The 27,834-nt window shown below is 37.8% G+C and overlaps 1 protein-coding gene across 1 annotated transcript; it reads left to right on the top strand.

Moving 5' to 3' along the window:
• Window positions 1–72: 72 nt before the first annotated feature.
• On the top strand, window positions 73–27,820 carry MINDY2 (MINDY lysine 48 deubiquitinase 2). The gene is made up of 9 exons (XM_088519711.1): window positions 73–779; window positions 8,844–8,901; window positions 9,670–9,734; window positions 13,174–13,332; window positions 14,130–14,232; window positions 16,420–16,562; window positions 23,769–23,942; window positions 24,352–24,525; window positions 25,569–27,820. Exons 1-9 carry the CDS (start codon window positions 156–158, stop codon window positions 25,686–25,688), a joined length of 1,620 nt encoding a protein of 539 aa, XP_088375837.1. The 5' UTR covers window positions 73–155; the 3' UTR covers window positions 25,689–27,820.
• Window positions 27,821–27,834: the final 14 nt, after the last annotated feature.

A 27,834-nucleotide genomic window follows, 5' to 3' on the forward strand; every position in this document is an offset into this window, starting at 1 on the left:
CGGCCCGGCCCCGCGGCGCCCCGGGGCGGCTCCCCGCCTGCCCCCACGTCTCGGCGGGGCGGAGCCGCCGCGCCTGTCATGGCGTCGCGGGCGCTGCTGGCGGAGGAGCCGCCGCTGCGGTGCGAGTAGAGCGCGGCAGAGCCGGCGGGCCGGGCATGGAGGGCCTGGCGCAGCCCCCGCCGCCTCCGGCCTCGCTGACGGGGGGCGGCGGGGGCGCTGCGGGGCAGCTCCTACCGGTAGAGCCGGCGGCGGGCGAGGGCGGCGGCAGGGACGGGCCCGCGGAGGAGGGCGGCGGGCAGCCGGACCCGGCCCCACCGCCGCCCCCTGCGGCCGAGGGCGCGGGCCTGGAGAGCCCTGGCGCGGCCACCGTCCCGGAGAGCGGCCCCGGCGAGGCCGGCAACGGTTCTGGCAGCAGCGGCGCCCCCAGCCCCCCCGGTGAAGAGTCCCGCAGCCTCGACTCGCTCGAGTCCTTCTCCAACCTGCACTCCGGCTGCCCCAGCAGCTCCGAGCTCAACAGCGACGCCGAGGAGGCGGCCGCCGCTGCGAGGGGCCCGGCCGCGGCCCCGGGCCCGGCGCCGGAGCCGGAGGAGAGGCCGGCAGAGGAGAGGCCGGCGGCGGGCGCGCCGCTGCCCACTTCCAAGGAGCGCTTCCCGGGCCAGTCGGTCTATCACATCAAGTGGGTGCGCTGGAAGGAGGAGAACACGCCCGTCATCACGCAGAACGAGAACGGCCCCTGCCCCTTGCTGGCCATCATGAACGTGCTGCTCCTGGCCTGGAAGGTACCGTGCGCCCGGCTGGCAGTGCCCAGAGCTTGTGCTCGCGGCCACGAACTTAGCTCTGCTCTGACATCCCACCTTGGGGAGCAAATCGGAGCTTGTCGTCTCACTAGTGTGGTGCTTGGGCACTGCTGTCATGTATCGTTGTGCTGTGCGGTCCCCTGTTAAAACAGAAATCCCCATCGAGATGGTGCTTTGCTAAACAGCATTTTGTTCGCAGCTCTGTGCAGATTTATAGTAAACAGCGTTTCTATTTATAGTAGGAAGAGCAGAAGCAATGTTTTTGAAAATAGGTTATATAATTGCACGTAGGCAGAATCTGACAAAATACAGATTTGTGTGAACAGGTGCCTCCACAGTGGGTAATGCGCTTGTACTGTTGTGCAGTATATGTTCCTTCCAAAAGTAATTAGTAAATCAGGTTGTTATCAAGCACAGCTTTGAGATCTGGATGTTTTTGTGGTGTGATACCACCCTTGGTTAATGACTTCCTCTAGCCTTAGAATAATTCTAAATTTTAACTCTAAATCTTTAGAATTGAAGGAAAGCAATCTAAATATATGTCGTAATGTAGTTATTAGTGTTTATGTCCAGAAAGGATGTGGAAAGCAGCTTGTAGGTTGCTGTGCTCTACGAACCAAGAAAGATTTCCTCCCAAATGCTAGTAAACCAACCCCAAATCAGGAGGGGCACAGTAAAATGGTGCTTTGCAGTAGGAAAGCTTTTTGTGTTGTAGTCTCAAAGGAGAGAGATTTGGTATTGGAAGCGTAGGCAGCCATTCACAGGAGTAACAGGTGACACGGGGAAAAAAGTCCAAAAGAAGAAGAAAAAAAAAAAAAAAAAGGACATATTTGGGAAGTTCAGGCTTATAAGTCAAGGTATTTTGTAAACTCTGGTGTGAGATTTATTGCCTACTTCCTGGTATAAGCATTGAGGCATGCGCTCATAGAACTTGAATAATCAAAGCAAGCCAGTGTGGGAGCAAAGGGAAGGGTACAAATGCTAGATATTGCACCTGTACATTGATATGTAAAATGTGTTGCATTCCCTGTGTGTTGATAGTTGTATATGGTTTTTGAAGCACAACAAAGTTTTACTTCTTGTTAAGAAGATGCAGAAAAGAATGTTTTGGATTTTTGGTATCTAGTTGAACAGTACCTGAAAGAGAAAACCACCAACCAGAGGAATGTTCACTTAAAAACAAAACAAAAGGAAAAATAGCTTTTAAAATTGAATTGGAGAGTGAACCTTCCAACAGTCAAGCTGTGCAAGAAGTGCTTGCTTGAGACATTCCATCTTTTGTTCTTTTTCAAGGAAATAGAGTGCAGTAGATGTTTCTGATGGAAGACGGTTTATTTTCAGACCGTTATGGGCATTTTCTTTGAGTTGTGGTTTGTTTCTTTTTCCAGACTTTTCATACATCAGGACAAAAGCTATGGATACAGTGAGTTTTGTAGATACTTAGACATCAGTGAAAGTAGTACAGGGAGGCTGGTTATGATTTTAAGTTATTGTCTTACGTAGGTTCTGTCTATTTCAATTGAGCACAAAAGCCTTTTAGATTTCTTTTTTTTTTTTCCCTCTCTTTCTCCATGCTTTCCCTTTAATGATTAAGGATGAGTGCAGGGCCTTGGAGAACTAGTTCAGTTGCTATTCTGTGTAGTGTTGTTTTTGAATAAATGGCTAGTTCCAGGATTTTCCTTTGTAAGCCGTCCTGTAATGAAAGGTTACACATGGAACAGAATTGCCCTTCTTGGTTATATAGTGTCCCTGCCTATAATTTGTTTCTCCTAATTAGTGCCTCTCCACACTAGCCTTTCTTTTCCCCAGTTTTTGGTCAAGAAGCATGTTGGCATTGTTTGGAGTGGCAAGTTATTGGCAGCCCATCATTGACAGTAGCCAGCTGCATGGCAAGGCTGAGGATGGACGTCTACATTCTTCTTGCTTCTCCTGAACCAAGATGAACACTAGATTGGGTTAGGTAATTGTATTTTGGCAACAAGGGAGCAGAATAGCTGACGGAAGCAGGCAAAAGCAGAGTGAGAGTACCATAGTATGCCTTAGGTGAATAGAAGTTACATATTGCAAAGAACATTGGAGCAAAAAGGAAGTGAGAAGGGGGCAGTAGTAAAGGTGTAATAGGGAGTAAGGTAGTAAACATGCACCCATTTTTTGTGCAGCCACAAACCTCCCTTTTCAGAACTCTGTCCTCTCCAGGTTGAGATTTTTGCTCCTACTGTAGGTAAATTTGGTCTCCAGTGACTTCAGATAAGTGCAAGCACTCAAAACTGAGAAATATTAAAGTTACTGTACTAGCTTTCGGGCTTTCAAAGATATATCCCATAGGATGTCACATTCATATTTCACTTATCCCAGGACTGCAGTGATAGTTTTGAATACTGTGGTTTCCAGTACTGTGCTTGAATATTAGCCTAAGTTGAGTTCACGTACTTTTTTTTTTTTTTTTTTGGTAATATGTGGCATGTAATCATTTTGCTCAAAAAACCAATACTTTATTTGCTTCTTAAGAATCTTCTTAAGAATCTACTTGCTTCTTCTTAAGTATCCAGAAGATATGTAAGCCATAGTCACAGGCACATTTTTGTGTTGTTAATCCCAAGAACTCAGGTTAACGTTCGGATATGTTAAGGAGGACTCAACTTTTCAGATGCTTCAGAACTTCAGACTCCAAGCTTCTGATCCTTACACTAACAGTTCCCATTGTCTTCATTCAAAACAAGTAGGGTTTTTTTTTTTTTGTGAGTCTTGGTTTAGTGAATTCTATAGGTATTTTGTTGATTTGCTTACAGGACTGCAATAATTGTGGTAACAGGTACTTCAAGTACTTGTGCCATATATTTAAAAAGGTTTTTTTTTCCTAGTTGTTTTAAAAACCCTTTTTTCATTAGTTCAGCAAGATTGTTCTCTGTTCCTACTCATTATTTGTTTTTTATTATGTCTTTCAGAGGTGTGTTTGAGATCAGATTTAAGATCTCTATTTAGGAAACAAATATAAAGATTATTTTAAAATAACTGGTTCTTTAAGAATGTTGCATCCATATATTGCTGTGACGACGCTTGCATTTTTGGAAATTCAAGTAGCACTCCTGGGGATTATTTAAATTTCCTTTCAATAGTACCAGTTTTTGAAACTAGACTTGTAATAAAGCTGCTTAGCCAGCTACTTCTCTCTGAGAGTTTGAATTTGCAACCTTGAGGTAGCAGATTGAATGTGTAAAACCTACAAAAACAGTATGATACTAAGTTGGGAAAGTAACTGTTGTGCTAAACCACACAGTAAGCATTTAGGCGTCTTTTATGGAAAAGAAAACACAAGTGGAGTATTGAAGCAGACCTTAAACATATATTCATATGCGTGTGGTATCTCTTCTGATGCAGAGTAGCTTAGCACAGTGTATTTAAGCTTTTTTAAATCTGTGGACTCCTTAGGTTTTCAGCAAGGCTGTGGCTCATTACATGGTTAAGTTTAGCAATGTGAAGCTTGCATTTCTAGGCATACTTATGATCTTTGTTGGACACAGTCCATGCACTGCTTTTTGATAGGTTTTGGCACTACATTCATTTTTTTTTTCTATTTTTTTATTTGTTTGTTTTTTTAAGTTGTCCTTCTCAGGATATATTCTGTGATAAGTGGATCAGATGCTAAAGCTTAATAAATATGCCATGTAACTCTGATCTGCAGGTTGATGTCGTGTAGCCAAACCAATGTGTGAACCAAAACCATTTGCACAGAAACTAGTATCTGAAATAGCTGGAGAACAGAAAAATGAATCATTTTGAAGCATGAGATAAATTAACGGGAAAACGTAATGTAGTACGAAAGTAAATAAGACTAATATTAATAGTGTTTTGAAAAATTAATGTATATGGCATATCTTGTGCTAACAGCTTCTTATGTAGCAGAATAATATTACTAGTGCATTTGACAGAATATTCAGAAGGTTTTGTGAATCACAGTCCTTCTTCCACCAAACTGGAGACTTAGGGAGCTATGTTCCCTATATGCCATAGTTCCAATAAAATGGCAGTGACTTTCAGAGCTGTGAACATTACCTACCTGAGCAATTGTAATAATTATGTGAGTAAATGTTTTATAACGGTATAGGCTTAAATATGTTCAAACTGAGGTGCAAAGAAGAGGTAAAGTTTTTTAAAAAAATGCTAGTAAGAAGATCTTAGTTTTAGACTCTTACGAAAATGGCCCCTTTCTCAGCAGAGGCGATTGCGTCGTGCAGACCTGCCGATATCCATTTAATTTGTCACAGCAGATGTACTTAGGGTGAGATCTAGTGCTGGCCCTCTACATATGATCTGCTTTTTCCTTTTTACTGATCTAAACCTTCTTATAGCCAGAGTGCACATGAGTTGCTTGAATGAACTCAGCCTCTGAAAAAGAGTTAGCAGGGAACGTCTGCTGATGCTCAGGAAAGGCCTCCGCAACCTTCCTCCCTGTACAAGTGAGATAGATTCATCATTTGTAAGATTAACCTAACATCATCCTTTCTCCAGAGTAGGAAGCCTCATCTAAGTGACTAAGGAAACCTGTTTTATGGGGTGGGTGGGCGGTTATGGTGTCACAGCACATACTATTTATTGTTTATGAAACAGTTTCTGCAAGGACAAGAGATGCATACATTTGTAGGGAGTATTAATTGCCATTTTTTTTTGAGGAGTAGATTGTAGCTCCACTTTCCTTTTCCCGAACGCTGAATTTGCATATTTGAGACACACATGTTCTGAGGCTATAAGGAATTTTTATGATGTCATTAGAAATTTTTATGGTCAGTTTTTTTTGTATGCATGGTATTTTCAGAAGTATTAGTTTCAATGCAAGATTATATCACTTATTTTTAAAGCCTCTCTGGACTTCTGGACAGTGGGTTAAAGCAGCTGAAAATATTTTAAGTTATTTTAATTTTCCAGGTCGTAGTCTAATGCATCGAAGTTGTATGGGTTTGCTGAAGAGAAGCTGTTTGATATGAAGTTTTATTTATCTCTTCTTTTTTAGTTTTTATTACAAAGGTAGCTCAACTGTTTCTCCCATTGTGATTATGTGAGAAAAATCTTGTTTTCCGTTCCTGAGAATGGGAGGGGAAAATAGGGAGAAGGAAAAGTAGACAGAGGTGGTAGGAGAGTCTAGGGAGGAAGATCAGGAAACCAGAACAGAGGGATACAGGAAATGGGTGGGAGTTAGAGAAACACTAGATGTGAAATTAAACCCTTAAAATGAGAAATTAATGTGAAATCTAGCAACAAAGCTCAGCAACCTGTTGATAAAGTTTGTCCCTCAAAGTTGTTGTTGCTTACATTGTTTTCTACTCCTGAAGAATGAGTATAGCTCTGCATGGATTCTTTATCTCCTTTAGGTTGTAAGGGTGTTTTGTTTTATTGGTATGTTTCTTGTTGTGTAAGCAGTCTTGGAAGCACTTGGAAGTTAGGAAATAGCATCATGTTTATATATCCCTAATTCAGTTCTGTTCAGAAGTATTTATGTCTGTGATGGAAACTCTTTGAGGACGGGGCCACCATTCCATGAAACATGTCAGTTCTGTCACTATGCAATGAAATAATTCATTGATTTTGCTTAGCATTTAAGGACTTGATTTTGAGATTGAGCTCGTTAGAATGTCCAACTATAAATGAGATTCTGCAGACACTGATCCCATTTATTTGCGCTGGTTCTCCAATAAAAAGAGAAATTGTTAAGCATTACATTTGTGAGGGAAAATATCTCCCTTAGTCCATAAATTCTGAAATTTTAGCACCTTTATGCTACAAGAGCATAGTGCTGAAATATACAGAACCCATATAATTATACAGTATGTACGTTAAACACAAACAAAATTCTAGCCTCCGTCCTGCAAGAAGCATCGCTGCAGTCCTGCTGGGAGTAAGCTAGCACGTTCGTTCTCCATGCTATGCCAGGGCATCTGTGCTGTTTCTGGGCCCAGAACCACTTCAGGCATAAGTAATTTAGGTAATTTTGTTCTGTGCTGTTACACTGATGCTCCTTAAGAGCAGGACTGAACCGGACAGCAAACTCGGATGTGGGCAGCTAATGGTTGCCTGGGCTGAAATGCTGCCAGTTCAGAAATGGAAGTCCAGGGCTTAGCTTTTTAAACTTTAAGTCCCGTTATCTTAATGGTCCAATATTTTGTATTTATGTGCACACTCGGTATGAATATTATGAGCAGTGTCAAAGATTCTGAAAACCATTGGTGTATAGGGTGTTAGTGAAAATTAAAGTTTTTAGAAGAGGTTAAAAAATTTTATAAGTAGTAATTAGTTGTAGCTCATTTTAAATGCTTTGAAAAAATTCACGTGGCTATGCATATTTTTTCTAATTAAGTTTTCTTTCGGGCAAATTTATGTCCTGCTTTGCTAACATATCCCCCTACCTTCCGCTAGCATTATACCATAATTTCCTTCCTGTCCCAGATCCCTGACAATACCATCAGCTGCCTTGTATATCCACTGTTTAAAGACTGGTTGACAGGCACTAGCAGGCCATTTCTGACCTAGGCTTGGGCAGGCTGTTTAGCCAGTGCATACATAACTATTTTGATAACAGCGTAGCTTTTCCTCCAAGACAATATTAACTTGGGCCTCTTTCCTCTTCCAGGTTTAATGAACTTGGTCAGAAACCCATATGCTTACCTCTCTCTTTCCAGGAAAGTGATTAAAATAACTTAGGTTTCAGGTTGTGAAGGAAACCCTCTCAAATATAATTGAACAGTATAATCTGTAACTATACTGTATTTTTGAGTTTGGGATGCTGCGTCAGAAACCTTTAGATATGTTGTTCTTTCACCACTTTTTACTTCCTCCTTCCTCCTCAAAACCCAGCAAGGTAGTTGGATGTTACTAAAGCTTAAGCATGAGTCAACAATTTCACATTGTGCCTTTCTGCATACGTGTCAAGGAGAACAAGCATCAATGTTGAGGAAACTGAGTATTCCTCATGCTCAAAATAAATATTGGACTTTCTGGTATAAGGTGTTGAAATAGGTAGAGGATGAGAAAGAAGATCAGAAAATGAAGTGAGAGACAAAGTTTAATTCTAGAAAAGTGAGATGTATATTTATTTAATGGAAAATGAATTATTTTATAGTTAAAAATAGTGTTTTATGTTATTTCTGCAGAGTGCCAGAAGTGTGGCTTTGTGCATGTTTGGTGTTACAAGAGTTTTGCACTTCAGCTGTTGCTAGAGCTCTTTCAGGGATTTATATATGAATAAATTATATGGAACTGAGTACCCAAAGCATCTGTCCAAGGAGCTAGATGAAAGGGAAAATGTGTAAGATGTGCGTGGCCCTTGCCAGACTGTTTGGTTTCACCAGGTGACGCGGACAGGAATAGGTCAGGGGAGAGGGGAGCAGAAGCTGCATCAGCAAGGTCTGTGTGTCCAGCCTCTCCTGTACAGAATCTAACCAAACCCTGGAGTGGTGAGTGCAGGGCCCTTGGATGGGGACATGCGGGGGGTTTCGGTCAGCCTCCCCGGGGAAGGTTGCTTCCTCGTACCTGTGTGAGTCTTGGGTTCCCGATCTCAGCAGTTATTGTCACCCGGTCCTTTTCTTGTCTGTTTACAGCTTGAGTTGACAGGCAGTTAAGAAATACAATAAACTCAAGGTGCCAGAAACTTGTATAAATAAGATAAAGGTCTTTTAGCTAAGTGTATCTTCTGTTCTCCAACTCTTCATCGTGGATCCTTGCAGCTGAGCTGACAAGGGGAGCAGTGGGAGCTCCCGTGAGATCAAGGGAGAGGCTGGTGATGTGTTTTGATAGGAGATGGAAGCCCAGGCTGCATGTGAAAAGTGGAGACAGAGAAAGCACTGGGTGTGTGTGGTACACTGAGAACCAAAATGCCTGTTTAAATTTTCTGTCTTATCTCTCTAGAGTTATTGGTAAGGTTCTTGGTCCCATCAGGTGATGCTGTTATAAATTGCAAAGCCAGATGTGATCAGAAGACTTCAGAAATGCAGTGTAGAATGTATTAATAAGGTATTATTTTGAGATTTTAAAGAGAATATACTTTTTTTTTTCCAGATAAAACTGCCACCAATGATGGAAATCATAACAGCTGAACAGTTGATGGAATATTTAGGTTAGTAATTATTGACAATAGATAGTTTGTCAAATCAAATTATATACTGTACTTATACAGTCCTCATAATACTATTAATGAATTATTTGCCAACCTATTCATTCAGCTTTACTTGAATTCACCCTTCAAGAAAACCACTGCATGATGTACAGTAACTTAAGTTCTTCTTTAACAGTGTTTACAAATTTCCTACATTGCTCTCGTAAGTCAGCCTGGTGATACAGGTGGAATGGCTTAGCACACCAACACGTTGTCAGACATAAACTTACTCATATCTTGCAATGTTGTTTGTTATATGCCACAGGAAGTAGTAAGTCAGTTTTGCCTTTTAATTATCTGCGATAACTCCACTTCTTGGAAGCATGATCCCATTAAAATAACAGGAAAAATGGCTATAATTGTCACAGTGTAGTTGTCTCATTTGCAGGCCACTGCAAGTCCATCCAGACTTGCTCTCTGGCAAACTTGCAGCTGCTTCCAACCCACCAGCCTGTAACTTGGACAGCCCAGCATGCTCCAGTATGGTTCTTACAACTAAAGAAAAATATAGGAAAAATTTTATTGTTTGATAGAATCTTACTACTTTGTTTTATACTCATTATTTTATTCTACCTTGTGATGGTAATTTAAGCTCTAAATCAGTGGGATCTCATTAATTTAATAGAATTCTTGAATGCTTGTATAAATGATCAGAATCGCCTTCACTCAGAAGTGTTCATAGAAATCTTGAAACTTTGAGCATAACAAAGTTTTATTTTCACTTTTTAGGAGATTATATTCTTGATGCAAAACCTAAAGAGATATCTGAAATTCAGCGTCTAAATTATGAACAGGTAAGAAGCTGATCCTAAAAAAGTGGCTTATATCTGGCAGAACTACTTTTAAATTATTATTATTATTTTAATTCTAATCTATATCATGATGCTTAAAAATGAGAAGAAACCCTATTGTTTGCAGTTATAATTTTTCTTGTTTTTCTTTTCTGAACTTAATGTAGGGTATGATTGTGGTTGCAAGGCAGGCAAGAGAGGGCTGGATATTGATTGAGACATGCACTCGAGGTTCAAAAAGGATTAAACAGGGCAGGTTTAATAAAAGACTTCTTCTCCAACCTGCACGGGGAATGCCCGGAATGCTAGTTGAGAGCATGGGTCGGACACGTAGGTCAGATACCCTGGCAGGATTTGATTTGTTGTTCATAAGGACCCTTTAAATATAGTAGAACTATTTCCTTATATTAGCTGTGCTGTTCTTGAGAACCTGCTGTCCATGAAGCAGCTTGTCATTGCTGACAAAATGGAATATGTGTGCCTGGCCCAGGTGGGAATTTGGTCAGCATGCAGTTCCACACGCTGTGCCTGGCTACCACCTCCTGCGCCTGTAAATGACTCCTTGCCACATCTTCTGGCTGGGCCTCGTATGATGCAAGTCAGATTTGTTCTGAGTGAGGTGAAAGATGACAGTAAGCATGAAAATCAGATAGCAGTAAAGACAGTCCAATACCATTCATCAGAAAACATGATTATACGCGGTTCTGCTGCACACTTGTTCCTGAGACTGAACACTGTAATCGAGCTGCTGTTGCAGAGGGTGTGGGTGTGGAGGCACAGCGGTCTGCTCAGCTCGGCTGCTTCATCTTCACAGTGCGAATATAAACTGTGCTTCTGTGGCTGGGCTTATAATGGTACCCAAACTAGGTGTTTGAAGCAAACCAAATTGCAGTTGTGGAATGACTGTCATTTGAAAATGTTAAGTGTTCCATGAGAAGCCCTTCAGCATTGCTCTAAAATGGAGACTGTGGCTTTTATTGCCTTTACAGCAGTGTAAAGCTTTTTTAAATTTCTTTATTTTTCATTATTATTCAAGTGCTTTGCAAGCATAGGTATATCTGAGTTGGAATGCTGCATATCCCTAAGAGGAGTTGCTTAATTACTTGGGTTAAAATGCTGCGGGTAAAGAACATGAAAATTTTGCTGCTTTTGTAAATGAATCCATGCTGTCGCATGTCTGAAGTATTGTCCAAAGATTTGTAGACTAGGTTGTTTCACGTGTGTATGTTCACACGATTTTTGCATACACATTTTGTTTTGGAGTACTGTCACGTCTGAGAGATACCAAAAGAAAATCTTCCAAGATCTAGGTAATGCTCATTCTTATCATAGGTACAGAACTGTGTTTAAAAAAAAAAAAAAAAAAAAAAAAGATAAGTACTGAATGATGTAGCTTGTTTTACTTAGATTAAAACATATAGTACTGATTACTGTTAATTCTTCAGAATGCTGAGTTACAAGGAGCATAGACCAACTCCTTAAAAGTCCTGAAGTCTGCCCTGCATTCTAATATTATAGTTTGTTTGGCATTCTTCTTCCATCTACTCTGTTCATTCCCCTATTGTAATGCTGCAGGAATGAATATTCAACTTAATGTATTGGCTATGCTGTTGTTTAATTGATTGTTTGGAACGTGGCTGCAATTCAGTAAGTTGCCTTTAATTTGATAAAATCAGTCATCTCTGCATAACCAACATCCGTGTTGTCGGCCTACCTCTTTATTTTTCTCAGTGTTCCTTCTATAAAGATGGTCAACACCATGGTCACTACTTTTTTGTGTTTTTTTTTTTTTTTTTTTTCTCCCTTTCTCAACTCAATTCGTTCTATTAATTGTCATTCTTTTCATTTTCTGATTTCTTGTGATTAAAAGAAGAAGTCTTTAACACTGTGTTTCATAGTCTTTGTATCATTTGAATATTTTCTGTCTCTCCTTTCCTCCTTTCCAATCTTTTTTTTTGTGATGCTCTCTTTCTTTTTTTCTCCATAATTGTAATACTGAGTTCCTCTTCAGCAACTTAATATTGCAAAACTAACTAAAGAAAACAAAACAAACAAAACCCCTCCAGTTTCCCTGGACCTTTTGCAAGTACTTTCTGATGATACTCTGTGGGTGCTTCACACCCAGTAGAAAATACTTTCTTGCATATCAAGAGATTTATTTTATCACTCTGATTTTTGGTTTGAGAGAACCGCAATGTCCTTTTTTTTAGGCATATCTTTTCTTTTGCTTGATTTGATCTTTGTAACAGTTTACTTTAGACTTATATTGAGATGGCCAATAAGTGTTACTTTTATGACATAGATTGCTAATGGAATCTACAGACTGTTTGAAGGTATGGCCAAAATAAGATAGCAAAAATTTTCTATGAAACAACAAAAAATCAGATTATTTAATATTCAGTCAGAACTATAAGAAAACTAGGAGTTATTCTTTTTTTTTCTTAAGCTAATAAACTTTTAAATTCGAATCAGGAAGTAAAATTGGAAGGTTCATCCTTGAGTAAGAAGCAGTCGGATACGCCTGATTTGAGGGAGTTTAAACATCATCTTTTCTGGCACAGTGATGAAAATTAATGCATACTGCTGCACTCAAGCTGCAGGCTTGACCTCAATCCTGTGAGATGCACACTCAAACTTCTAACTGCTTTATGCATGGGGGAAGTATATTTCCTAAATAATACTTCAAATTGCTAGTCAAAATTGGAGTCGTCTTTTATAGAATTTGCCTTATCTGTAAACTGGAAATTCATAGACTACATGTATGCTCAAAAGATGATCTAGGCAGCAATATGTGCATATATGAAGATACTTAAGGAAATAATATTATTTAGATGCAAATAGGTTCCTGGAACACTCATGTGCTTTATGATTTTCCTGAGGTTTCTGAGAAACATATAGCTACTTGAAAATTAAGCCCCTCTGAGGACTGTATCCAAATCCATTGTTCTGAAGACTGCTGAGTTGTGTCTTTTTTGTGTCCTCCTGTCAAGTGCTGCTAGAGTTTTTTTTGTTTTCCTTCAATATAAATCAATACTTAATCTGAACATTATCAGTTAGTCCCAAAACATACGATTTTTGGTCTGCAACTGGCGCCTTCCTAGACTGTGATGATGCAAACAGCAGTACTACTTCATTCTAAGTATATATTTTATGCAAAAATGAAATTGAATACTGTTGCATTTAATGTACGCTTACTTTGTAATATGCCATGAATAATGTGACTATTTATTGGAACAATTTTGTAGTGAATTTGCCCTTTTGCAGGTTTGCAGAGTGTTTTAATCTGTGATAAATATGACCACATATGTCTCTGTGTGTGTATATATATATCATATACATGTTGAATTAAAGAATTCTATATGATGAAAGATGGTGAGAGTAACCATCAAGTGCTCACAGCTGTATTTAGTCATCTGTTCTTTTTGTTTGCTTCTGCTGACAGAACATGAGCGATGCAATGGCAATTCTGCATAAGTTGCAGACAGGCCTGGACGTGAACGTGAAGTTCACGGGTGTGCGCGTGTTTGAGTACACACCTGAATGCATAGTGTTCGATCTTCTTGATATCCCCTTGTACCACGGATGGTTAGTGGACCCTCAGGTAACTTATTTGTTCAAATGTAATTCAAGCAGAAATTAAAATTATTCCAGTTTTGTTTGCTTTTGAAGATGTTTCATATTCTTGTTAATCTGAATTGGAGTTGGGTGGATCTGAGTCAGTGATGATGAACATGGTGATGGTGGTATTAATGTCAGTAAAATTGGCTTTAGGGAAAAGGGAGCCAAGACTGTGGGTTTTTGTTTGTTTTGTTTTTTGTTAAGTACAGCAACTTTGCGGAGACTAGGTTTTTAATCAAGCTTAGCTTCAAAATATTACTCTGAAATCATGATGGTACAAGCGATGGTGGTTGTTCTGAGGGATGTAGGCAGTTGCCAGAAATAGTATATCACTCATTTTGAAGGCTTATTGGAGAACACCTATCAGGGAGGAATTTAAAGCTACTTTCCTCCCTTCTTCACTTATGGCTGACTTCTTCCAGTCACTGCTTTGAGGACTTGGAGCATTAGAAACAGTTTGAAAAAGCTCTATCTATACTTCAAACTCCAAACACCATGGAAGAAAGTAGTTGGTAGAAACGTAGCCCCCTCTTCTCCTTTCTTGAGTTTAGTAATAACTTGTGCTGAGAAACTGTAGCTTATGGATTCAAAATGGGATCTGGCACTGCTAAATGTGTAACAATCTGGGTTAAGGCTTTTTTACTATTTATTTTTAGGGGGTAATATGTTCTCTCTAAGGGAACTTATATTCTTATGAATAATTGCAAGAGGCTTACAGTGGTTTTCTGTTCTCTATAAAGGTATGTTCTCACTTGGGTGTCCTGTTTTCTCCTGCACCAGGTTGCTGACATTGTAAAAGCAGTTGGTAACTGCAGTTACAATCAACTAGTGGAAAAGATAATTTCTTGTAAACAGTCAGACAACAGTGAACTGGTTAGTGAAGGTTGGTATGTTTTGTTGTTGTTGTTTGTTTGTCTGTTTTGTGTGTGGGGCGGGAGTTTTGTGGAGGTTTTTTGTGTTTGTTTTCTGTCTCTCTGTCTCTGTCCCTCTAAGAATCCAACCTATCAAATCTTAATTTTATATCTTGTACGAGTCCTGTGTGTAGTGTCTGTTTTGTAGTGATACAAATGGCATGAACTGGATTAATTGTGTCTACTAATCTTCTTTCCCGTGGGAAGGCAAACAGCACCGTCCTGGTCCTCTAAACTTCTGTGATGCAATTTTCGAAACGAAGATTGGCCACATTCTCTTGAGTTCTATTATAGGTCATTTTTAAAAGCTGTGAAGAACTTCCCTTCATGGGAAAGCAAAAAAATGATGGGCAACATCTAAATTTCGACTTCGCTATGTCTCGATCTCATACAATTTGAACATGAATCACATACTACATGTAAAGAGAAAAATAATTGGATTGGAAGTGGATATAACGTATGTAAATATGTGAGAAGTTGTTTACAGTGCTAAATTGTGGGAACATCCAACTCTTTTTCCCCTCTCTGAATCTCTTCTCTTACATTTGTGGTAATAAAGGGGTATTATTCTAGTAAGAGAATAGGACAAATCTTATCTTTATTGTTTTGCTCAAATTTATATATAGGGAAGTTAAATGTAGAGAAAGAGAAGGAAAATAACTTTTTGGTTACTCTAGAGGACTTAGGACTGAATTTTTGGAGGAGCTCTTAGGGTTTTGTTGGCTCCACACGTGATCCAAAATAATAGGTTTTGGTTTATTTTTATTTTGGACCACTTCTATAAGGGGTAGTTGTTGATCAGTCAATGCTCCCTCATTGGTGACATTAAAATGGCACCTTCTTACCAGTGCAGAGAGTTTGCAGTCTGTTGACAGTGGTGTACAACTTCTGCAAAAGGGCAAAAGGCAGCCCTTTTTTGACTGCTGCTGTAGCCTCCTTTTCTTGTGTTTCTTGGCAGCAAACCAACTGTATGTATTGAACAGCATCCATATTCCAGCAGCTGGAAAAGTGAAGCAGCTGGAAAAGTGAAGCAGCTCGACTTTTTACTGCGGCTCTCCAGGTTGAGCTGCAAGGCAAGCAAAAGGCTGACATGTGGCCTTCTTGAAGCATGCTACAAAACATGTGTTCAATAGCTACCCTTCTCCACAGAAGGAAAACGAGACGAGAAAAGCAGTAGAGAGTCCAGCTTGTGAAGGGTTTTCAGTTTACTCTGATGTGTTTAAGAAGTGTATTGTGATATGTGATGCCGTGTTCAATAAATACGGTGTTGTTGTTTCCTGAACTAGGAGTATATCCTATATATGAGCCAAGAGACCTCTTCTGTCTCATTGTTTTATAGTTATGGAGGTATTTTGGCTAGGCAGTTGTTAACAAAACTGACAAGTCTTAAACACTATAATTAAATTCGGAAGTGATGCCTCTGCATGAGGTTCTCATAGATCTTAAAAATAGCTCAGAAGAGGTCAAGTGTTTTGTAACTCTATTTATATCAAAGGAAACGTCAGTAGTGAGGGTAGTTTGAGAAGCAGTTGTGTATTATGGCATTCCTTTGGTCTTTCCCAAGAACAAGAATCTACAATTTAGCATGCTTTCTCCTGCCACTGCCCAGGGATGTATACTAAATTGTAAGAGATTTTCTTTTTTTTTCTGTGGTGTATTTACCCACCAGTCTCCAGAAGTAAGAGGATTGTAGATTGCTGACATTTGTGAGAGTAGGCAGATAGACATATGCTTTTAAGTCATCCTTTTCAGTCAGCGTATCAATCCCTTCTCCCCACTTTTTCCTTTTCTCACCACATTCAACAATCACTTGTAAGGTGTAAAACAGAGGACTCGTTTTGCTACCCACCCATCGCTTGCTGGCAGCATGCTGGTATGGTGAGCAGCTCCTACATACTGCTTTACTTAAAAGCATTAAGTTAAATATTTTAGCAAGCAATCTGTAAAAATGGGATTCACTTCTAACTCCAGCTTGATAAATCATTGGTGCTAATTGGTGAGGTTTTTCCTTTCTTTGTTCTAATGAAATCAAGGCAATAACAGAAAATATTTTTTTATTTAATTCTCCTGAAACTTAGGATGGGGGGGGGGGGGAAGTGGCTCATTGTTAACAAAGCACATGATAGACACATGCATAACAGTGTGTATTATTTTTGTAGGATTTGTAGCTGAACAATTTCTAAATAACACAGCTACACAATTGACATACCATGGGCTGTGTGAGTTGACTTCAGCTGTCCAGGAGGGAGAGCTTTGTGTGTTCTTCAGGAACAACCATTTTAGCACCATGACTAAATATAAGGTATATTCAACTGTATTTTGTTGTTGTTTTCTTTTTTGTTTCAAAGTGAATCTTATTTTATCCCTGTCTCTATAATAATTCATATTATTATTAAAGGTAGGTATGTCTTATGGTGAATGTAAGGTCTAGAGCAAATGTTACTTGCAAATTATTGATCATTGTTTTAAATATCAGGATCCATTATTATTTTCAATGATATTGTAGCTTCTATATTATATGTAGCTCTGTCTTATGTGTTTGTATATAATTTGTTTATATAAATATGCTTGCAGCATGTAATTGCTAAATATAGCGTTAATGTAATATGAGGTAAAAGACTATTTTTGAGTTTGAAACTGGGAAAGCAAATGGTGCAAACGTTGCAAGAAATACCCCAGGATAGTAGAAGCGGTGACAATTTGGTGCTTCCTTCTGAGACTTCCCACTCTGGGCAAATCTGCCAAATTCTTTGGCAAATTTATAATCACTGGTGGAACATCTTTGTTCTAAAGCAACTTTGCATCTATCGAAGTGATAGTGTGCTTTTACATGGCTGACAGTTTATGTAGTCAAACCCTGCCTGAAAAGAGGGGTATGATTTTAAGACAAACTCAAATCATTTTAGGTAGATTTTCTTAGGATTGTAGTGTCAAATCATACCTGTAGTTAAATGTTTCTCTCAACGTAGTAAGTGTAGGAAATTCCTACTGTTGTACATGACAGTTTTGAAATTTCATTTTGGCTAGCTATTATTAAATTTTGATTTGAATGTACATTTATGTTTATAAATAATGATAATAAAACCAAAAAAAAAGGGTTTTGGTAGCATACATAGATGTGGAAGGGCCACTATTTTTTTAACCATCTTTTGTTTGGCAACCTCATATGCTATGAATGATGCTGACTCTTTTGTTTAGGAGTACTAGTCCTTTTTCACCATCTATTAATCTTGACTGTCATATGTTAACCTTTGGCATCTTGAATAATTGCTCATAACCTGAGCTAAAGCTCTAAATGGTTCTATAAACAATGGATTAACTTACAGAAAAAACAGGTAACGCATTTTTTAACAACTACCTAGAGCGCATTTATGATTTGTTTTAAATCTATGTGGAATAATACTCTTCCTTTAAAACACGTGGGGAGATAGCTAAAAGAGCATCTTCCCCCTTCTCTCCACATCCTACCCTATTAAAAAAAAGATTATGGAATATATTGAGGGGAATAGAGTCTGGAGGAGTTCATGGCCAAGATGATGATGGTTGTATTCTCTGAACCTTGCTTATGTTACACTTTTTTAACTGTTGCTTCTCTTCATTTTTCTAAATCTACATCTTGCAATAGCTGTTGTAATATTTGCCGTGTGGGTGTAAACATTGTTCTGTGGTTGCTTTTCTTGAGAAGAAAATTACCACTTTGTTTTTAAAGAGAAAAGTCTTAGTAGAAGTACAAGTGGTACCTGGAAGGGCAGGAAACACGTTAGCTCAGAGGATATTCTAGATAGATTATGTTGGTCTTGCTGGAAAAAATGTTTTAAGTGCTTCTGTATTTATGTACTTAAGCGCTTGGTACTGTAATTATAACTTTTAAAATACATCTACAAATACATCTACTATTAAAGGAGCAGACAAATGCAGCTTTACCTTGCTTTACAGCAGCCAAGTATTCTTTCTTATCAAGAAGCTAAAAATGGGCTTGACTTTGGCTTTTTGCTAAGACCAGGTATTTTTTGTATTTCCAGGATACTGATCTCAGCATCAAGTGCATTGTTGTTACAAAGTTAAGACTTTTTTTCATCTGCTTTCCTCTTTCTTGTAATTAGATTAGATGTTAGCTCTGTATATTTGTAATGGAGTTTTCTCTTTTATATCACGATTCTAGCAGTACCCAGCAGTACTGCTGGCTCTTTTTTGGAGAAAGATCAGTAAGAAAAGTGGAAGAGAGGATAAAACATCAGCAAAAAGTTACACAAACTTATTTGGAGAAAAAAAAACCCACTATGTAAACTGTTTTCTGCAGTATTGCTCTTTCCTCCTTCCAAACCAATATATAGAGTCATACAAACAAAACAGTGGATGAAGTTCAGAAAAGGAGGATTATTTATATGCTGTAAACATAATGAAACTGTTATTTCCAGAAACTAATTTTGATTAATTAGCTGGAATATGTAGTGAAAATCTCTTAGAATAATACATGAGCATCCTAATGTACCTAGTGAAACTAATATTTAAACTTTGAGGCATAACTGACCTGTGCACTTTCACGTGGAGGGTATCTATATTTATCATAAGTAAAGTTCAATGTTACGTTTCTGAAGCTGAGATTTTTAACAAGAGCAATTGGATTTTGGTATCTTACTGTTTCAAAGAAAGTATAATACAGGCTGATCTTAACTGCACTTACTGGAGGAGAAAATAAAAGGTCCCTGAGCTTCTTCAAAGGAACTGAGGAAAACTACGAAATCCTTTTAAATTGTAGAATCAGCTTTAGGACTTTGAGGTGCAAGTGTTAATAATTAAAAAAAAAAAAGTGTTCAGGGATATTTTAAGTTAAATATTTGTTCTTGATTTTTTTATACTAAATTAAATGAATACAGCCTTAATTCTCCTTTATAGTGAGGCCAAATCACAGCCATATGATTGTGACTGAGTCATGTTTAGTATTTGTAGTGCCAGAGTGAACAGTTCCCTCTCCCTCTGCCTCTCCCTCAGTTTTCTTCACATTACATCTAGTGAGCTTGATTTAGACATCATTGGTGCTGTCTTTATTAATTTATTATTGTATATATACACACACTTAGCTCTAATTCCTTAATGAGGGATTATCTTGTGGATGTTTTAAGGCAGAAAAAGTCTGATCTTTGTGCACATAAGTCGGATTTCCCGCTTAACTCTTTATTACAAAGCATTTGCAGTATTTATCATTGTTTGCTGAATCAATTAAAAATACAAGACTTAAGTAACACTCAGAATTATTTACTTGATTATACTGAGATTGGAGCAACATCCCACTGAAAGGGTCTTTTTCTTGCTGTTGGGATATTTACTTTGGAGGGCCGTTTTACTAAAACTGGTTTTATATGAAAGTGAGAAAACAACTCCGTGTTCTGAGTGTGTGTGTGTGCTAACAGTTCTGCAATAGAATAGCTGTCAAACTGTGGTGAGAATTAGTTAATTGTGAGAATTCAGTTATGAGTCTCTTAATCATTTGTCTAATAATTATCTGTTTGTACTCAGTTAATTATTTTTTCTTTCCTATCCCTTTAATTGCATAGTAATAATTTTCTTGGCTCATGTGATTATACAGTAAGTATTTTCAGCAGTAAAAGATGTGATTTTCTTTTTTTTTTCTTTTTTGTTTTTACCTTTGCTTTTTGTTACACAGATAATAAATGCTTCACATGATAATCCCCTAGATCAAGACAAAAACAGGACTGTAAAGAGGGGATCAGTTTGGTAAGAATATCTTAGTTCAGTTAGAACGTTTTTCCTGCTGACGTGACTCTTATGCAACCTGTTGACTTTACTGAAAAGCAACAACAAACTCACCTGGCCAGAGTTTCCAGTATGTATGTTGCAATGATGCATTCTAAGTTTTTGAATAAAGAGCAGGTTTCTATTTCAGAACTCAATATGTACCAAGTACAAAATTTATTTCATAGCAGTAATTACATTTTTTTCCTTTTTGACTTAAAAAACATAATACAGACAATGTATATTTAAACATTTACATATTTTCACTTACATGGTAAGAGAATAGCTTTTATTCTGAGGCTTAGTCTGTTGAATCTTATGTTACATATTTTCGAAAATTTTCTTAGTTTCCCCTTACAGTGGAGGTGTTCAGGTAGTTTAGATTATTTCCAAAATTATAATTCTAATTCACATCAACATAAAACACTTTCATAAGTTCAAAGGGTCTGATCCAGAGAGAACATTCACGCAGACATTCAAGGATTATGTTTAAAATGTTTCCCTCTACAATATAAAGTTTTGGTTTTACTTTTTAAATTTTTTTAAACTGCTAAAAACTGGATAATAAGCCTCAGAGCAGGTAGTGTAAAGATACTAATGTTGTTAAATATTTTAATCAGTTTATCTAGTCATGAAATTAGCCCAAGAAATGAGTTCTCATAACCAGCAATATCACCTGTAGCTTACATCTGCTTGCACTTCAGAATATTTTTGTGAAAATCAGAAGCCTGATGGAGACTGTCACAGATAGTTGACTTTATTCAAGCCTTTTATATATGAAACGATAAAATCTGGGCATTAGTCTACAATCTGAGTTTTTATAATAATTATTTTAATAATTCATGCCTCTATTGTAGACAGTTTTCTGTAACAGTTATATACTTGAGAGTTTTTAATGTTGCATTCCCTATTAAGCAATAGTTTTTAGTAGTTAATACTACAGTATACTCTGTGCTAGCATTTTTCTGGGCAGTGTTAGCCTGTTAGACTGAGTATTTATAAAAGTTCACATTTAAAAATAAACCTAAAAGCTGAACCTAAAACCCTTTCAGAATAGACTTAATACCACTTCAGCAGTTACTGGCTCGTTAAAATATCGTAAAGGTAGAAACAACTTGTACATCATAAAGTGTATATAATTCTTGGCAAGGTGAACATTTGGAAATATATACATTCATTAGGTGAATTAAATGACCTTACTATGCTGCTCCAGCCCATTTTAGCTTTAACTCTGATTAGAACACACATGCATAATGAGGACTTTGACCTATTAATCAGAAGACAGTCTGTTACCTTTCTGTGTGTGTTTTTTTTTTTTTTTTTTTTTGATTTTTAATTGCTTCCTTCCAATTTTTGAGTTCCATGTAAATACTAAATTTCTTATTGATTCTGCCGGTGTGTTCCCTGCTTCCCTTTTCTTCTTGCGTGCTGTGCTGAGTAGAGCAGGAGTGCAGAGACCTTGTTCAGTAGACCACAAATGCACCGTAAAACCCTTGGATCTGGCAAGTGAGAAATTCTAATGTTGCATTTGGTTTTATGTCATTATCTCATAGCTATTTTGCTCCTTGCACAATTTGTGAAGGTGAAGGAAAGCTATGATGAAAGCCATAGCTGATTTTATGATCTGGTAACTGCTAGAGTATGGTGGCTGGTTCCTGGTACCAGACACGTCCTTATTTACTGCAGATCTAACTTAGAGGCAATGTGAAGGTCACACAGTAAAGATACTTGTAGATCACCGATTTAGGTGTGCCATCAAAGTGAGCCTCCGAGCTCCTGACAAGAAGATGAAGGATGCTGAAGCAGTGCCCGTAAACAGCCTCTGCACATGAGGTCTCTGTGCTTTACAAGAAGGAACATAAAAATAGAAGTTCTAGCAAGGTTGATACAAGGAATATATAAGTAGCTACATTATAGCTAATACAAAAAAGCTGACTCCTGATTTGAGATGAGCTATGAATTAGTATTCTGAGAATCTTTGGGTTTTTTTTTTTTTGAGAAACTTCGTCAAAATTATACTAATATGAAGTAGAGATTAGAGCTCTCAAGTGACTCGTGCTCATGTGTTCAACTAAGGAGGACTTTGAAGTAAAACACAGTGTTGATATGAATTTTATTTAAAACTGAAAAATCTCCCTATTTCAAATAACTTACCCTTGAACAACAGATATTAGATTCTAGTCCTATAAAAGTAATGGAAGATTTTAATATTTCATGTGAAAAGTTGAGCTTCCAGTAGTTGGGTGATTATGAAAATATTAATGTTTTCCTCCTTTAGTATTACTAATAAGCTACACTGATATTGTAGAGCTGTTTAACAAGTCATACAAAGCACGTGTCATTACAGAAGAAAGTTTGACGCTTTTTTCCTTTATCCTCTTTTGTTTCTTTTTTTGTTTAATTAATCTTAGCATACTGGTCAAAATAAGTGTATGAAAACCTTTTAAGGTTTATCTTAAGACTTTTGTGATTTTTTTTCCCTGTTTAAACAGACTTCTTATACATAAGGCACTGAAATATGTTTCTATGTAAACTGAAAATGTGAAACTATTTTGTTTTCTTTCTTTTGGTGGTTTTAATCATCAAAAGTGTTATTTGTATTTTAGGCTGACTTCTGAGGGTAAGATGATTTCTTAGGTCATGTTATGTGCTCAGTTTTGTAGCTGACTATTTTATTTATGTCGTGCCTGGTGACCTGCCTGTGCCGGGGTTACTGCCGTGCCCAAACGTGGAGCATGAGGAGGTGCCTGGTGGTTCTGCTCCTGCCTGTGGCATTGGGTAGTTTTGCTAATGCCACTGCTGCATGTGACCCTTCAAGTAGGGGGGTGTGTGTGAAGCTGTATGGCCCTTCAGCTGCAGACGGGATGGTTATAAGCTTTGGGCTGCTTTGGGGTTGAAAATACCTGGATTTGATTGGAGATCTCTTATAGACATTCTTTTAATGACCTGGGAGAAACTAGAGAGCTGGTTCTGTACGTGTAAAAGGGGAGCAACACTGTCATTTTGTACAAGTCATTGGAACAGGAACTGTCTCTTTTGTACATTGTCTTTTTAGAATGCTTTGAGTTCCCTCTGTAAACTTCTGTGATAAAATAGTAATTTTTTTGTGGATGTGACAATAATCTGGTTGGTTTACAGTGAATATGCTGTAACCAGCTTTGCTTTGGACACTCTTGAGTATGTTGATCTGGTATATTCAGTAATAATAATGGCAGCTTCTGTCTCAGGGTGCTCTGTAGTCAGTAGTAGCAACATTCTTGCTTTGGAGCGTAGCGCTTGCCAGCCTTATGAAAAGGTAGAATTAAATCAAAATCCAAAATGGATTTTCAACACAGGTTTTGTGTTTTGTTGTTGTCCCACAAACATGCAGCACTATCTCCTTCTACCTGTCCTACAATTTCCATTTGATTTCAGCTCCTCTCTCATTCCTTCAACCCAAACTTGTGTTTCATCCTTTCCCTCCTTTGGCTTCTGGACTTGTTAGTATTGTGTCTCTTTCATTCCCAGATGACCCCATTTTATAATTTCAAACTCTTAAATGAAAAGAGAAATAAAGATAAATTTCTAGCTATGAAAAGCCTACATTTGTCTAATGACTTGATTATTGTTAATTTTAACAATGAATCTTCTCATGCTGTATACTGAAATGTTTTCTAGATGTAACAGTTTAGTTAGCAGGAATGACCATCTAATATCTCAATTTTTAAACTAATAAAAATGATTCCTACAAGGTTTTCCTTATTCTTCTGCATAGGGTCAGCTTTACCTGCTGGTGACAGACCAGGGTTTTCTTACAGAAGAGAAAGTTGTTTGGGAAAGCTTACACAATGTGGATGGTGATGGAAATTTCTGTGATTCTGAATTCCACCTACGGCCACCATCAGACCCTGAAACTGTCTACAGAGGGCAACAGGATCAGATAGATCAGGTAGTGTATTCCTGTGTTTCTGCTGTATTTTCTCTATTTGGTTGTGACTATATATAACAACTACTGTTTATTTTGAGGGGCGTGTGTGTGTGTGTGTGTGTATATTTATAGATGTGTGTATATATGACTATAAAAAAAGTCTTTAGATCCTTAGGGTGAGATTCTCAAAAGTGCTCCTTTCAAGTATTGTCATGACTTTAAGGAAAAGAGTGAGCCCAAGCCCAAATAGGTTGGAAAAATCCAGCCTTAGTCTCCGTGAATCCATTTTTCCAAAAATTTATTCAGGTGAAATGTTAATTGCATTGCCTTTTACATGGAAACAGAATAGCATAGTGAAACCTCTCCCTTTTGTGATGCAAACCTGTCCTGTTTGTGATGCGTAGTGCCATTATATGCGTTTACTGCCTAGGATTATCTGATGGCATTGTCACTACAACAAGAGCAGCAAAATCAAGAGATTAACTGGGAACAAATCCCAGAAGGAATCAGTGATCTGGAGCTAGCAAAGAAGCTCCAGGAAGAGGAGGACAGACGAGCTTCTCAGTTCTACCAGGAACAGGAACAAGCAGCCGCTCAAGTCCAGGTAAGAGAACACTATTGCAGATTATGACTACCAGCTTTAAGTGAGTATTAACTTATTAGTTACATAGGCAAATCTACCTTCATTGGTATTTCAGACAGATATAATGATACTATTCACGTTCTCATACTATGAGTGACGGGATGCATACAGGAATTTTAATACTGCTGTTACTGGTGTAGTTGGCATGCAGCACCTGGTTCCTGCCACATAAATAAAAGTCTGCCTAGCCTTCTACATCAAGAGCTCATTCATACTGTTTAGGTTGGAATGACAGGATGAGTTAGGGCTACAGTGATTATGGTTAAAGAGATTATGCTGGAAGAAAGTAATACTGTATGTTTTAAATAATGTTTTGAGAAAGAACAGAAAGCACACCTGAAACATGAACAATACTAAACTAAACCAAACAATCTAATTTTTAAGTGATTTGACATTAGCAGGTATGTAGTTAGATTTTATTATTATTATTCATCTCTGGTAAAGACTGAATTTACATATTTCAAAATTCTTTCAACACCAGTAAAAATTTTCTTAGATTCCAGTTCAGTTCTATCACTCTCAATAAATAAACTGATTTTTTCAAATATTTTGATCGTTTTGTAGATACATAACTGTGCTTAATATTTAAGACAAAAATAAAGCTTGCTCTATCATTGAATAAGCCCTGTTATTTATATTTTCTTTACCTACATTACGCCATTTTTCATTCTGTGCTTCACTTTGACTTTTAGCCTATAAATGCATGAATCGGTAAGAGAGAAATGTCACGCTAAACCTTATTCACAAACGTGCAAGAACAAGAGGTGACAGCAAATTAAAATCAAGAAGAGCTCTTTCACTTTGAAGAAAAAAAAAAGGGTTAAAAATACATTCCAGTATAAATCTCTTCTGAGGGCATTGTCTGAACTCAACTGCCATAACTGGAGATTCTGCTCTAACATTTGCTTGTATTTTTTTTCTTTTTTTGGTCTTACTTTACTTGCCTATAAATAGTACTGGACTATCAGCTAATATTCTTGCATTATTTGCCACTCCCCATGTAGCAGGTGCAAGGTGCTGCTTCTCCAGCAAGTGGAAGACAATCTGGGAATAGTGAACGCAAACGCAAAGAGCCTCGAGAGAAGGAGAGAGAAAAAGAGAAGAACAGCTGTGTTCTCTTGTAACAGGAAGCGGATTTAGTCTGGAGCCACGTGCATGTCCTCAGAAGCAAAAACAAGGAGTAAAAAGGAAGACAAACCCGTTACATGCCGCCTGTGCCTGATTACCCCATGGATTTTGTTCACGTTTCAGGAGAGGATGGGTGACTTTGTTACAATCATACAGACTTTCTTCAAAGTCATAGAGCGTGCTGCTTGAGATGGAATTCCAAATCACAGTTGGATGCGGCTGTGCTTTGAGTTAGTCATAAGAAATATTGCACCTTGTAGCTGAACACACAAATCATGGCAAGTTTTGTGTCATAGTGACATGCGTTACTCATTGCATCAGTTAGTAAGCTATTTTATCTTCTACTCTAAACAAAGGAAGTAATTGGTTTTGTGTCAGACTCCTTCCGGAAGTCTGTATGTTAGCACAACAGAATCCTGTTACTTTAATGGTATGAAACTATACCTTACGCTGGGTATTCATAACACAAGAGCCCAATGAACAGCTGGGCACTGCCTCCTCAGCGTGTCCAGGTTTCTTTGCTTCTGGATCTGGTATGTTTGGATTTTAAACCAAGATTTATACTATCAGTGGTATTATTGCACCCCCAGCTTTATCTTGCTTCACGAACCTGCGATTTGGTAGGTGTCATACTAAAAGTATGTGTTAAAGAAAACGGGGCGTTTATTGATGAGCAAGATGAATATTATTTGCTTTTCTTGCAATTAAACCTGGGTATGGAAACTCAGATGTTATCAGGGTTATACAAATAATTTTATAGAGGATATTTTTTTCTTTTAGTATTTTTTTCTCTTGTAGGTAAACTGGACCAGATAAGTTATTTATTGACCTCTCCATATGATAAGTTAATGATGAGAGGAAACTAAGGTCTATAATAATCCTTATTCTATATAAGAATGCAGAATTCAAATAACTATCTGCCTTTTTTCCAGAAGTACCTTGATCTTTAACATGATGTTAATGCGTCCACTTGTATATTTAAGCAAGTGTACTGTAGTTAAATATACATTTTTGTTTTCTAAATCATGTATTCTTAAAAAGCACACTTTTGAAGGGTGAGAGAGAAGCTAGGCTGCTCTCCAAGATTGCTTGGAAAGGTAGTCAGGTGTAATATTTTATTTTTTAAATCACTAATTTAGAGTTTTGGGGAAACTTCTGTAGAAACCAGATTTTTCTAATTTATGGGAACCAAATAAACATGTTGCATCTTGTAGTATTTATAGAACACAGAAACAGAGTATTTCCTGAATTCTGAGGGAACCACACTCCCCCTCTCCACATCCATTCAGTCAGTTACAATTACCTTCTTGCTGAACCTTTTTGATAAAATTTATATTTAGCAATTTGTAGATACTTTTGAAAACGGCTGCTTCTCCTGGACAAGTTCTGATTCATGCTCTAGGCCTGGGTAAGTGCATTAGTATACGCTAGTCTGGGACAGCCAAGGCAGCCAGCTGGAATATGACATTCCTAGTTAATGGGTGTTTGAGAACGTCTGGAAGAGAGTTAGGAATTCTTGATGTCTGAACAGAAGACCACAGGTAAAAAGCTGCTTTAAAATTTTCAAGCAGACTTGCCACTGTGACTGGAATCGATCGTCACACAAATCTGTTACAAACCGAGAATGAGAATTAGACTGCTAAAGAAAGCAATTAGTCTTATACTAACTAAAGGGCCAGTCTGGTTCACTTTTTTTCATGCCTTTTTTTCTTTTCTTTTTCACTTTTGTTACCATTTCCTTTTTATAATAACAAAGTAATGAATGATAGAAGATGTTTAATTAAAAAAAAAACCCACAAATTTCTCTATATTCTCTAGAGAAGTCATGCCCAGAAAAGTCATTTTAATACTTAATATATGCAGTTTAGATAACTTGCTCTGTCAAAGCCAAGGGTGACTTCTTTTTCCTTTTGCAGCAGCCTAACTTCAACAAATTAATGTAAAGGAGGATCACCAACATGACGACTTGTCTACTTTAAGCAGAACAGAAAATATTTCAATATAATAGTGTCAATAACAAAGACTTTAAGCCAGAATGTTGTTTAAAAACATTCTGTTACTAAGATTTTTCCAAATTTGTGTATTTACATTTATTTATTGCCCTTGAAAAATAAATATGTCAAGCTAAGCGTTTGTTATCTT

This window comes from Tinamus guttatus, unplaced genomic scaffold (assembly GCF_059628265.1).
Source record: "Tinamus guttatus ecotype Peru unplaced genomic scaffold, ASM5962826v1 Tinamus_guttatus_pri_ptg000004l, whole genome shotgun sequence".
Lineage (NCBI taxonomy): Eukaryota > Metazoa > Chordata > Aves > Tinamiformes > Tinamidae > Tinamus > Tinamus guttatus.